A 13,740-nucleotide genomic window follows, 5' to 3' on the forward strand; every position below is an offset into this window, starting at 1 on the left:
CACGGACCGCGAGATCATGACCTGAGCCGAAGTTGGCCGCTTAACCGACTGAGCCACCCAGGCGCCCCTCTTTGGACATAATTCTAATAAATTCTTCCTTCTATTGGCCCAGAATCTTCATTTCAGTAACTTCTGCTTATTGGTCTGGTTGTGTCCAGAAAATCAATGTAATCCTTCTTTCACTTGGAAGCCCCTTTTAGATATTTTAAAATAACTATCCCGTCCTCTTAAAGTTTCTCTCTCCGAAGTAAACATGCCTAATTCTTTTAACTATATCTTACAAAACTTTTTTAGAAAGTTTATTTTTTAAAAAATGTTTGTTTGTTTGTTTGTTTGTTTAAGCCATCTCTACACCTAACATGGGGCTCAAACTCACAACCCCGAGATCAAGAGTCACATGCTCCTCTGACTGAGGCAGCCAGGTACCCCTAAAACTTTCCAAACTATTTATCACCTAGACAACTTTCTCTAGAACACACTGCCTTTTGACAGTGTAACTTGGAATTCAACATGTGGATCAAAATTATTATTCTAGTCATGGACTGACTGATACAGACTTCAGTGGAATAATCAATTCCCTTGTTTATCACTGTAGACTTCTATTAATACTGCTTAAGGTAGATCAGGTTTTCTGGGTACCACAATACACTGTTGGTTCCTTTGGAGTTTCTGGTCATAAAATCTCTTTGATGTTTTCCTTAAAATTTTTCCTTTAAATTAGAGAGAGTGGCTGAAAAGGGACCAGGTTGTTGGAGGGCTTTGAGTGCCAGGCTAAGACGTTCAGATATCAGGATGAAAAGAATACTGTTGATGCTGGCGCATAGAAGGGCTTGCTAGGAAGAAGCATAGCCATGAAGTAAAATGCTAGTGCAATGATCCAGCACAAGATGATAAAGTGAGATGCTTTGCCATCTGACAATTAGCTGAGAAGAAGTGGTAACAATAGGCAGGACTTACTGAAAGCTTCCCATGTGCCAGGCTGTGGACTAGAACTTTGTATACGTTATCTCACGTAATCTTCACCCACTCCTCTATAACTCTCACTCTCATTATGCCCATTTCTCACAAGGAAACAGGATGGGGAGGAAGGAAATGTCCAGTGTACGCTCTGTGGAGTGCAGGGCTGAGTGGTGGGTCCTGAACATCCACAAGGGGCATACAAATAACAGGGCATCCGGGCAGTGTGGGGGTGGGAGCCCTGAAGACAAGCCTTATGGGTTTCGCAAATTCTCCCAGAGCCCACATTTTCTATGGAGGAATTTGCTCGACTGTACCCTGCTCGCTGGTGAGTGCAGAATGCTTCTAACTTTGGGTCATTGGAGGGAGAGTCTGCGTTGAGTTGGAAGCAGAGATTCTGTAGTTCTGTACTGAACATGAGGAAGTGAGCGGTCAAGATGTGCTGAGAGGCCATTCCAGTCATAGAACCATGTGATTTCTGACCAGAAAGGGGATTAGGTAATGAGTGTAGTCCTCCTCTCTTTCACCATCGTGGAAAAAAGTGATCTGCTCACATCAATTCCAAAAGCAAGGGAGGATATGAAAGGAACCCATTTCCCTAAATTAAAATTTCCTAGAGACTCCAGTATTCAAACCCAGATTCTTGACAGGGATAATAAGAAATTGATACTGATTACCTTGAAAGTGAAACTCCACTAAACCTGAGTAGTGCCGGGAAACACAAGGTAAGACCCTTGACTCCATTGTAGAGAATGTATTTCAATGACAGTGTGATGTAGTAGAGAAACATTTACTAAGGAAACCCAGAGCCCTTTGCCATCTCAGGTTTCTTTTCACTGAAGCTTGACGCTCAAAGTTATGGCTTCTTCAAAGCAGCTCCAAATCCCGAAGGTGAGATAGCTCTCACCTGGAGCCCACGTGTGTTCCTCTACCACTTGGCTGGTAAGAGTCACCTGGGAATCATTCCAGCAGGTGGCTTCCAAAGTCCAACCTGCTAGGTTGAAATCTGACACTGATAGAGACTCCCCGGGAGCTCTTACTGAAAGCTAAACCAGGAACCAGGAAATGCACAAGCCTCTTTATGTAGAAAAACAGCTGGGCTCCCTCCACGGCAACAGAGCACCATGGGAAACCGGCTTTGCTGCGGGGGACACTGGTGAGTAGGGGCAGGGGGTGGAGGGTAACATCTCTGTTCGTGGACACGCAGGCCAAGAGAATAAGAGAAAGAGTGCAGCTAGTTCTCTACCAACCTCCCACAGCCACCTCCCTCTGCCTGGCACACCTCCCGGGTGCCAACACCAGAGCATTACCTCTTTCTGTGCTCACGTCTTTCAGAGAACACAGCCAAGCCTGCTGACGGTAGAATGGGCCAGAGCAGGATGGGAATGGTGAATTGGCACGGTTTCTCTCTGTCCTTCTCTTCCTCTCCTTTCCTTTCTCTCCCTTCCCTTCTTCCCCAGATGATGATGATAATTAATTATAGCATTGGCGAGCTTGCTATGTTCCAAGCACTTTTCAAACAATCTCGTTTACTCTTCCCCACAATGCTATGAGGGGAGGTGGCCTTACTCCTCCTGTTTTTACAGCTGAGAAGCTGAGGTTCAGAGAAGTTGACTTGTCCCAAGTCACACGGCTAGTGAGCAAATAAATCAACATTCCAATCCAGGCCTGTCTGACTTCAGAGCCCAGACTTTTAACCACTACATAATTCTGCCCTCTCAAATCAAGGACATCAACTTTGGAGAAATGTTTGTTTAAAGGGGTAGAAGTGGAGAGAAGGAGAATATCCATGAAATATTTGAATATAGCTTTCACACTTGTGTGACTTTCGGCAAATCCTGTAACTTCTCTTTTTCCTCATGTGTACAATATAGATAGCATGACCTATGTTGTTTAGATCATAGGTTTGAAGAGCAGAGGATATGTGAAAGCCTCACAGCAAATTATTCATAGTGTTTTTACTGTTCTTTCCCAAAGTTGTAACCACTCCAAACTCCCGGACCTGGTTTTATCCTGTTCACTGTTTTCTTAGCTATACATTCCAAGCCTGGGTCAGTCTTGAGGATGTCTTGCTTGTGAAAAAAAAAAAAAAAAAAATCATCATTATATTTAGAAAAATAGATAAGGCACATTGAAAAGCACATATGATTTGGAATCTGTACATTGGATTCAAGTCCAGTTCTTATTACTCATTCATTTATCAAACAAGTATTATATTGAATACCTATATATACCACGTATAATGACAGATGCAGAGGTCGTAGCAATAATAGGAAATTTGGCCCCTCCCTCCTTGAGTAAGATACCAAAGTTCTAGGGCCTTAGTTGACCTCTCTGTAAGACAGAAACAATGATAAGTTTCCCAGAATTTTATCAGGATTGGGAGGAAAAAATTCACTTTTTAAACTCTCAGATATCCCGTAGACACAGGACATTTAGGAACATATAAGATTTTCTACAGAAAAGAGTGTAACTTCTTTCACTTTCTTTGTTCCAAGTTTTCATATTCTTCATTTTTAGTTAATTTTTCCTCTGATGGTGGTAATCATAGCAATCAGCTTTCGCTGATGCTCATTATATGTCAGGCACTTAGCTGAGTATTTTACATTAATTATTTTACGTAATTCTTATGACAATCCATGGGGTTTAGGTTCTGTTATTATCCTTATTAATAAGAAAATGAAAGCCTGATTAAGCTAAAAACTTGCTGAAATTCACACAGCTAATCTGATAACATCAGTCTGGCGCTAGAGCCTGGCTAGAAACACTACCCCCCTGATATTCTAACCAAAATATACTTTTTTCCTCTTAAAATATTAGTAGATATTTTAAGTAGATCAATATTAGTAGATATTTTAAGTAGATAAATGTTGTTTCCCTCTGTTTCTCATTATCTCAATAAACTTACAGAGACTGATAGTATGACAACTAAAAAGATTTTTATTTTAAATTTATCATTATTATTATTATTATTATTATTTTCTGATTACAAAAGTAATACATTCACCACAGAAAATTTGGAAAGTATCAAAGAGCAGGAAATAAGAAGCAATGATAAATATACTAAATATATTTATAGCAATCATAAGTGACAGAAACATTTTAGTATATTTCCATGTAATCCTCTCCTTCCTTCCTTCCTTCCTTCCTTTCTTTCTTTCTTTCTTTCTTTCTTTCTTTCTTTCTTTCTTTCTTTCTTTCTTTCTTTCTTTCTTGTGCACCTCACAGTTACATTTATTCATGCCACAAAGGAAACCACACGTCCACAAGTGTGCAGCAATGCTCCATGTTCCCATCTAACAGTTTGCTGAGATTTACAGCCAGACTGAAGCTCCACCTGACGCGTACTCTAAGTAAAGTGGGTTAATGATAACCATGAGCGGGTGCAGGACTGGAAGCTTTCAAAGCTTTACTTCTTTTACCCTGGTCTTATAAACGATGAAGCCTATGCACCCCATTCCTACCCAAATATCCTGGTAAAATTGGGTATAGTAGGGCTTTGTGGGGACCCAAACATTTTTAACAAGAGTTGGAAACATCTGGGCACAGGACCCCCTCCCGCTCCCGCTCAGCCCACCCCAACCTGCACAGTGACTCAGAAAGATCACCTCCATGCAATCCTTCTGAAATGTTTATGTGCACAGGTTTAATCCCAAAACATTATTATCTTTTTACTAACTTGACAAAGATTAAGATTTTCCATGCTATTGGGTGTTCTTCCAACATCTTTTTTTTTTTTTCAAATTTTTGAGAAAGAGGGAGACAGAGTGTGAGCAGGAGGGTGGGGGATGCAGAGAGACAGACACACACACACACACACACACACACACACACACACAGAATCCCAATGAGGGGCTTAAACCCCCAAACCACAAGATCACAACCTGAGCCATAGTCAGACACTTAACCAACTGAGTCACCCAGGGGCCTTTTGCACATCTTTCTTAAGTGGATGTACAATGTTCCATTTATAGAAGATGCCATTTATGTAGTCATTTCCCAATGTTGGACATTTAGGGTATTTCCTATTTTTTGCAACTGTAAATAATGCTACAATGAGCATCCATATTTGCACCTAATTATTTCTTAGGATATGGAATTGCTACATCAGAGGATACACATTTTATGTTTAAGCCTCCTTATACTTCTTGTCAATTGCATTCTTGGAAAATTGAGTCATTTTTTTTCATACTACCAATACAGGAGAGTGCCCATTTAGTTTCCTGAATTCTGAGCTAAAAATAAAATCCTGTCAACTGTGAGTCTAACTGAATATTCCATTTAGGTTGTGTCCAGGCATTATATAGTATCCAACTTGGGAAAAGGCTCCATTCACTAAAATTGGGTCACCCAAATCTGTGACTTTAAAATTTATATTCTCTTCATCCATTTAAGTAGAAGTAAGTAGGAGAACAGTAGCAACAAGGGGGAAAGAATTAGAGGCTAAGATAAGGCTATGACCAGGCAGAGGTAAAAAATAAATTAATTAATAACAAAAATATATAAAAAAAAAAAAAAAGAGGAAGAGCTGAAGTGGCAGAAGCAGAAAATAGAAGTAGAAAGACCTAGAAGTGGTTTCAGAGTTTTTTTCTTCTGAACCACCTGTAAAGTTCCACCACCGATGGTGACTCTATCTGCTCTCAACTCAGCAAGCTGCATTAAAACCAAAAGCCACACCAAAACACAAAGCTCTGTCAGAAGTGTGGGAAAATCCTGATTTTTCCACAGCAGTGAAATGGACATGATTTAGAAGCTTCCCTCTCTCTCTCTTTTTCTATTTAGTCAGCAAAAGAAGGAAATTTCATTAGGGAGACAGAGGTCAGAACAGATAGGGTTGGCGCTGGTGAGAGTTGGAAATGTACTAGCAAGAAAAAGCATCCGGAGTAAGCTTCAAACTATTCAGCCTATTTCCTCAGACAAGTGTTTTTCTCTGGCCATCAAACAGTTGACAATCACGTAGACACCCTGGCTCCACTAGAGACCCCAGGGGCTCAGAAATGAGGTTTGTCCTGCAGCAAGGGCAGGGGAGCTGAGTCACTCACCAAATTCAGAGCTCCCTGTGCTGTGGATGTTAAAGGTTAAATATCTCTCACTTTCTCTGTTAATTAAAAACAAGGACATGGAAACAGGGAGGGAGATTGCCTGTTAGAACAGGGCTTGGAGGGGTCCTAACTAGTTAACCCCGGTTGTAGCAGCTTCTGTGACTCCCAGAATGGGAACCCTATGTTAGCAGAGACTGTGGAACAAGAAAAATAATAAAACACTGCTGTAGCAAGAGGGTCTCTGAATCCAGGAATATCCCATTTTTTGGCAGGTTTCCCTTACCCTCTGCTGGGATTAGCCTGTTAGACAATCCCAGAATAGCCCTCAACCCAGCTATATCCCTGGCGTGTTGTGCCTGATTGCCTGCGGCTGTATTTTGGGTTTGGTTATGTCAGTTGTACCACTCCACCTTCCAGAACCATCCTTGTGGGAGAGATGTGGTACCCCTGATAAACACTTTCTGGCTGGCTCAGGGTGAATGGTTGTTAGAGGGAAGTGAGGGAAGGTCATCCCAGAATGGTAAGGAGGCACAGAACAAATGATAAAGGTGGGAAGAGAGAGGCCAGGACTCTTACACGTGGGTGATCTGTGTTTCACTTCACAGGAGCTGCCCATCAACTTCCCAGAGGAAAAAGAAAATGGGTAACTGGGCTTTGGGGGCGGGGGCTTGGAGTGGTCAAATTAGAGAAGAGAAAGTACTAGAACCAGTGTTTCTGGAAAGGGCATAAGAATGAAAAGGAGTCGCAGCCTTGGAAGGGATAAAGGGAGACAGTACACCAGAGAAAATCTTTTGGTTACTGGGTCCCAGATCAGCTCTGAAATTCTGGGTCTCATTCTTTCTGTTATCTTAGAGTGGCAAGCTTGGTTGTTCATTCTTTCATTCACCCAGCAAAAATTAACTGAACACTTACAGTGTATATGAGGTGCTCTGCTGGGTCCCAAGGAGGCAGAGGAGCACAAGAAGAGCTGAAAATCAAGTCCGAGAGACTTGTTTACACATAAACAAGAACTGCAATGTAGTCTGCTAGTGCTGTAATAGACTCATACTCACACCATGGGAGAATGAGGGAAAACACCAATGTCGAAGGAATAATAGCAAATTCTCAGGCTGGAGGAGGAGCAGAGGAAAGGGTATTTCAGGCAGTGCAATTATCTCATGTAGAAGGAAGGTAGGAAGGAAGGAAAGGAGAAGGGGAGGGAGGAAGGAGAAAGAGACTGACTTGATTGAAAGTGACCAACTGTTTGGTGTAGCTGAGCACTCACACTTTGCACTGTAATAGTCTGTATGATTATCTGTCTTCTCCAGCAGACAGTAAGCTCCCTGAGGCAGAGAAAATAGCCTGCTCATCCTTCATTGCCCAGAATGGGTCACAGAGCCCAGCATACAACAGGCTCTCAGCATATATTTGTTGAACTGTATTAGGGGTGGGTGAAAACTGAGGATGGAAGATATCAGTGGCAGAGTGTGAAAGGAGTTTGGATGTGGGGATGGTAGCAGTGAAAGGGGTGAACCCAGAGGCAGGGGGATTAGTTAGAAGCCCACTATAATAGTTTAACAGACATTCAAAGAGGGCAAGCTCAGGCAGCTCAAGAGATAATGGATTTAAGGTGGATTTCTGCCTCTCAGAAAGCCAAGCAAGACGGACATTGAAGCAGCAGCAGCAGCAGCAGAATGGCACCAAGGTAATGACAGGCCCCCGTCCCTTCCAGGGGGCTGTTCAGATAGAGGATCTGAGGTTCCCGCTTTTTCACCCTGGGATGCATCTGGGTCATCTTGAACCAGAACTTGCTGGTTCTGCCCTACAAAGGAGCAGAGTGAGGGGACAGCAGTATAGCTGACCCTGCTTTGCAGATGAGGGGCAAAAGCAAGCCAAGTACCTCCCTTAATGCTGTCAATTTCTTGCAGGCCCATGACACAACAGGACGTATGTATGAGCAGGTGTTAGAGAAGCCTGCGTCTCAGGAGAGGAGTCGAGGCCTTAGTTTGAAGGAGAACAGCTTACATTACGCAGACATTCAAGTGTACAGCTGTACCCAGCCACGCTCTGCTCTGGAAGTGAAGCATCTTCAGTCAGAAAATGCTACAGAATATGCAACCCTTCGCTTCCCCCAGGCCACGCCCCGCTACGACAGCAAGAACGGCACCCTGGTGTGAGCCTTGGGGAGGAAGGGCCTGTTTCCGTCGTTTCACCACTACTCCTGTGGGGAGACTTCTGCTTTGGGGAATTGGCTGGTGGCCCAGAGATGGCTGCCACGTTTTAAACTTAACTCCAGAACCCCAGTGAGAGTCCCCCATTCTTGCTCTCTCCTCTAGGCCTACCTTTAATTTGCCACCGTGAGCTTGGAGTTGTTTCGGGGCTGGTTAGGGGTGGATGGAGTTCCACAAAAGGAGGGACTAGGAGGAGCATGCCAAAAATTTTTTGACCCCTACCTTTGCTCTTGCTTTCAAGAAAAGTGAAGGAAGAACAGGTTACCTCAGCACTTAAGTTGATTTTGTTAGGCTTAATTTAATGGTGTCTCTTTTATACACCTTAAATCTAAAGCTGAAGAAGAAGTGCTCTGGAAACGCATTCTGAGTTCTCATACCAGCCCCCAGGGCTGGCTTGGGCAATTCCCTCAATGGTTGGGTCAAAGGTCTCAGAACCTAAAAAAGACAAACGAGGGCAGGGGTGAGGCGTGGAGGAAGCAATTCCCTGACCACCGGTTACACGTATTTCAAGTCACTGACAGCACTGCATGACCCGGAAACTCCCTTTGGCTGGACCGTAGGCTCTCGCAGGTGCAAAGTCTCTGGGATCAATAAATCGCATAAGGAACATGCCTGGTGCGTGTTGCGGGGTGGGGGTCTGCGGGCTCTACGTAAGTGCAGCAGGTCTCGCTTAGCCTAAGGGCGGCGGGGAAATCCAGACCCTTCGCGCCCTACTCCACAGGCCTTGGCTGAGCCGGAACTGGGATGAGGTTTGCACGCCCAGGAGGCGGGCTCTCATCTGCGGAAGGGGGGCGCTCCCTGGGCGGGATCCTGGCAGTCAGGAGGCGGAGCTGGCTCGGGCCGCAGGAGGCCGGTCCGGAAGGCAGGGGGCGGGGTCAAGACCGGCCGGGGGTTGTGGTCGGGGACGTTAGGAGGCGGGGCCGGACAGGCAGGGGGCGGGGCCCAGGTAAGCTGGGGCTGGCTCGCGCTGGCCGGTGGTGGGCGGGGCCAGGTCGGGCCCGGCCTCCGCGTCACCATGGCAGCGGGAACGCGGCGGCGGCGGCCCTGCAGCTGCAGCAGGCCGTGCTCAGAAGGGCTGGGGACAGAGATGTTGAACCAGACGGACCGATGAGTTAAGAGGTAGGTGGTAAAAGGTGGGAGGTGCCTGGGAAATAGAATTACCACTGGTTGAGCTTCCAGATCAGAAATGGGGACACACGGAGGCGTGAGATGGAGGCGGCTGGGGGAGGGGGGGGCGTTGAGGAGAAGGAGGCGGAAGTTTCAGGTTCTGAACCGCTCTAAGCCTTACAGGTTCTTAGGATGCCGTTCCTGATTCAGACTTTCAGAGCTTGGAGCCCCGAGTAGTAATGCAAATCCCCTTTCAGTCTGTACGCCATCCTGCCCAAATACCAATGCCCTTCAGTTTATCCCCGAGAGGGATGATTCCTTAAGACTGACACAGTACTGAGAATGGAAGCACAGCACGAGAGAGTTGTTAAATAATAGTACCAACTATGTAGAATGTTTGTAGTTAAAAAGCACTTGGAACAGTACATAGTATGTAATCAAATATCGGCTGCCATTATCATCAGTATCATCATTTTCCCACCCTGTTCTCTGGCACAGACCTAGTGCAAGTGGATTCAGAAGAAGTGACTAGAAAACTTCATCACTAATTGGCAGAGCAACTCCCTAGCCTGCTACTATTAACTGGGGGCAATAAAGTGAACTTTATTTCCAACGGTAACTTACCATGACGGTCAAATGTGACAATGTAGGTGATAAGACTTTGTAAACTTGAAGTACTACGTAAAACATTTCTCCCTTAAAATATAAATGCGGCCTTTCTACGTTAAAACGGAATTCCTGAGGGTGAATAGAAGTGCATGGCAGAAGCTGAGCTCCCAGTGTTTGTCCTGATTGTCTTCAGAATCCTTCCTATGATCGTTGACTGATAAACACAGGGAGGAGGGAAAATGCATCCTTGCTTGACTGATAGGAAAGCATTGCTCTTTACTTTATTACTATTAAGCCTAAGTGGGTAGTTTTTAAAATGCCCTTGGGATAGCTCTGTTGTGATTACAGTATCTTTGGCTGGATTTCTTGCTAACCAGGGTACTATTTCTGAAACTTCTAGATGGCATATGTTGGTAGATTTGGAGCAGGAGCCTGACCCTAATAGATTGGTTTATCTTTGGAATGTTTTTTTCCTGTTCTGTATTTTTGCACATTCTCCCTCTTCCTATTTTAAGGTGGCCCTGATCCGGCTTTTCTAGGCACTCTGAAGATGGGGACTCAAGTGGTTAGGAGACTCTGTAACTCCCTGCTGCCCACAGAGCCCTCTGTAAGTTTCTGGTGTACTGTTGAAAGGAGTGTGATGACATTAATGGAATTTTAGTACAGTTCTACAACTGGGGTTTCTCCATCAGGACTCAGATCCTGGAACAAAATTGTCATATATTTGCTTTCTTCTCTTGCTACCCCTTCTTGTGGAAATTCTAGCTCCCTTGATTCATTACTAATAAAATCAGGAAGATTTTATTGAAAATTATAGCAATTAGAATATATGCATTGTTTAAAAGATTTAAATGTTTGTTATAGAAATAATTCATGACAATTATAGAGCATTTAAGAAATATTGCAAACCATGATTTTAAAAAAAAAACAATAATGCTTCCATCCAGAAGCCCTCAATGTTAATATTTTAGAATGTAGAATTTTCTTCTAGCCTTTTTATATGTATATTACTTACATATTTAAGATTAAATTATGCACACACTTTTTGACTTTTGCTTTTTTTAACTTAATGTTTGTTAATAAGAAATTGTTAAAATGTTTGTTTTAGTAGGTCTACAAATGTTTGGTAAACATTATAATGATTCTAATTTTCTTGACCATTTTTCTGTTTGTTGGACTTTTAGGTTCTCCTCACCCATTGTAAATAATGAATTGATTTCCTCATTTAAGACTTCTTTTCCTTAGGGTTGAGTTCCAGAAGTAGAATCCCTACCTCAAAGAATGTGAACATTTTAAGTAATAAGTTACCTTTTAAAGGAAGAATCCTGGTGTCAAATTATATATACATCCTCCAGAAAGCTGAGAGATAGAAGGCTTCTTGGTAGAAATCTGGCTACCTCTTGCAATGAGATCTTAGGTTCTGAAGAAAGATGATTTCATCATAGTTATGAACCCTAACATATTATGAATGTCAGTCCAGAGGTATGGGGGCTTGTTGTAGTGTTTACACAGTAGAGAAATTCAAGGATTACTTTCAAAATATCCACCAGATGTCGCTAGTCTTAATCTAATTTTTACCCACAGGATTACTAGCAGATAACTTTTGAAACATGAATTTAAAAAATTCATGTAGAATAGATTTGCATGTCTGCTTAAGTACAGTTTATATTAAGCACTAGCATCTGGTGATTACTTTGGCAACATCCTACTCGTCTCTTACCATTCTGTCTCTTTTTTCCTTTTTCTACCCACTCAGTCTGTCACACTCACCCTGTACACTCTGTCCCCACATACTAATATTGGATTCTCAGTTTTAGTAGTCGTCCTTTTACTATTCTTTTTTTCAGTCTTGTTTCTTGCCTCTATGTGTATTCATGTATTTATGTTTAACTGTGAGTTCCTGAATTTTTGTCTAAAAGAATAGAACGTGGCATATAATGACATATAACAGATCCTCAACATATATCTAGTGAATGTTTACTGAAAAAAATGCATTGATGAAGGAGAAGAAAATATAGGAGGATACCAGGAATTATTTATATTTGTCTTGGAAATACACTGAAAGAGACAAAGATTCACACTTCTTTTTTTTTAAATAAATTTATAAATTTATTTATTTATTTATTTTTGATAGAGAGCTCAAGTGAGCAAGAGGCAGAGAGAGAGAGAATCCCATGAGGTGCAGAGAGAGGGACAGAGAAAGAGTACGAGCCCAGAGTGGGGCTTCATGCTTAATGGACTGAGCCACCCAGGCACCCTAATTCACACTTCTAAATTATAATTAAGTGCTAAGTGCTATAATATAGAACACGCTATTAATGTGATTTGAAGTCTGGGTCCGAGAGCAACGGTTAAGAAAGAATTCTTGAGACATTTTTGGTGCTAAAAATGTGTTTTTATTATAGCACAGGGAGAGGACCCTTGAGCAGAAAGAGCTGCCCTGTAATTGTGAGGTGCGACAGATTATATATTTTTAAGTTTGTGGAGGGAGCAGGGGGGAGTATAGATAGCATAGTTTCCAAGGAATTTCTGTATGCTGAAAGCAGGGACTACAGGACCTTGGAGATCTGGCTGTTGTTAAGATGAAGTTGCTTTTAGTCTCTAATAAAATATCAACATTAAGGCAGCCATCAGTTCCTTGATGAATGTCATGCTCTGCATGCCTCAGATATTTATCAGTGGGCTGCAAGTTGTAAGATTTATTTAGTTAAATTTTCTTGCTTTTGTTCTCATCATGATGACTTTTGAATTATATAGACTTTTAAAAAATGCTTATTTATTTTTGAGAGAGAGAGTGTGAGTGGGGTAGGGGCAGTTAGAGAGAGGGACAGAGGATCTAAAGCGGGCTCCACAGTGACGACAGTGATCCCCATGTGGGGCTCAAATACACGAACCATGACATCATGACCAGAGCCAAAGTTGGACACTCAACTGACTGAGCCACCCAGGCACCCATGACCTTTGGATTATAAAAAGAGGAATATTGATTTATTGAGCATCTACTTATGTGCCAGGAAATATTTTTGGTTCTAGAGATAAACCAGTAACAAAACATAACAAAATTCCCTGCTTTCATGGACCTTATATTCTGGGCAGGGAGAGACTGACAATAAGCAAATGAGCAAATAAATATAGACTATAGAGGACAGTGATGAATACTAGGAAGAAAAATAAAAATAAATCAGGCAAAAGAAGTTTGGGAGTGTTGTCATTTTAAATAGAGTGGTCAGAGAAGGCCAAAGAGATAAAGTGATATTTGAGTAGAAACCTGAAGAATGAACCATGGGTTATCTGGGGCGTGGGGGTTCCAGACTGATTAAAATCAGATCCATCCTGATTAAGAAAAACCAAAAGTAGTCACAGGAGTTTCATGAGGAAGCAGAACTTGAGGTAGGCATAATAAGGATTTGAGTAGCAGAAGCGTGGGACATTCTAGACAGGACAGTCGTGAAGGCATGGTAGGCAAAAATGAGCCCTGGAAATGTGGGAGACAGTGAGGAGCCTGCCAACCTGAGCATAGGCAATTTGGGGGACAGCCGTAAAAGCAGGGCATGAGGAATTTATATCTGATGGGAAAAGGGATTATTTGAAAACATTTGAGCATTTGAGCAGCAAGATGAATGCATTGTCTAAGGAAGATTAAGGGGTGTAGACTAGCAGAAAAGCCTGGAGACAAAGAGAGCAGTTTAGGAGCCAGGACACGTTTGTAGCCTTTGCCGGTAGATGTGAGCCCTTTTGTGTACATTTATGCTGATGTCTCTGAAGATAAATGCAGTAGAAATTGTAAACATACATTACTGCCAAGAAACTCGCTA

General features: G+C 42.6%; 2 protein-coding genes and 1 pseudogene across 2 annotated transcripts in view; 2 read left to right on the plus strand and 1 right to left on the minus strand.

The window, feature by feature from the left end:
• Positions 1 to 1,932: 1,932 nt before the first annotated feature.
• CD1H11orf52 (chromosome D1 C11orf52 homolog) lies at positions 1,933 to 8,820 on the plus strand. Its single transcript, XM_030333925.1, has 4 exons — positions 1,933 to 2,113; positions 6,605 to 6,642; positions 7,628 to 7,683; positions 7,907 to 8,820. Exons 1-4 carry the CDS (start codon positions 2,082 to 2,084, stop codon positions 8,153 to 8,155), a joined length of 375 nt encoding a protein of 124 aa, XP_030189785.1. The 5' UTR covers positions 1,933 to 2,081; the 3' UTR covers positions 8,156 to 8,820.
• Positions 3,968 to 4,751, minus strand: LOC115526525 (annotated as a pseudogene).
• Positions 8,821 to 9,235: 415 nt separating the features above from the next.
• DIXDC1 (DIX domain containing 1) overlaps positions 9,236 to 13,740 on the plus strand; it is a 73,583-nt gene continuing 69,078 nt past the window's right edge. The window contains exons 1-2 of the mRNA XM_030333902.1: positions 9,236 to 9,328; positions 10,441 to 10,532. Of these exons, the coding sequence (XP_030189762.1) occupies positions 10,476 to 10,532 (57 nt within the window). The 5' untranslated portion in view covers positions 9,236 to 9,328; positions 10,441 to 10,475. The remainder of the gene's footprint in view (positions 9,329 to 10,440; positions 10,533 to 13,740) is intronic.

Source organism: Lynx canadensis, chromosome D1 (genome assembly GCF_007474595.2).
Source record: "Lynx canadensis isolate LIC74 chromosome D1, mLynCan4.pri.v2, whole genome shotgun sequence".
In the NCBI taxonomy this organism is placed as follows: domain Eukaryota; kingdom Metazoa; phylum Chordata; class Mammalia; order Carnivora; family Felidae; genus Lynx; species Lynx canadensis.

Excerpts from the sequence above, each read along its gene's own strand:
- CD1H11orf52 (XM_030333925.1), top strand. The coding sequence starts at position 2,082 with ATGGGAAACCGGCTTTGCTGCGGGGGACACTG. Across the intron at positions 2,114-6,604 it reads CTTTGCTGCGGGGGACACTG|GAGCTGCCCATCAACTTCCC; the intron begins GTGAGTAGGGGC and ends TTCACTTCACAG. Across the intron at positions 7,684-7,906 it reads AGCAGCAGAATGGCACCAAG|GCCCATGACACAACAGGACG; the intron begins GTAATGACAGGC and ends AATTTCTTGCAG.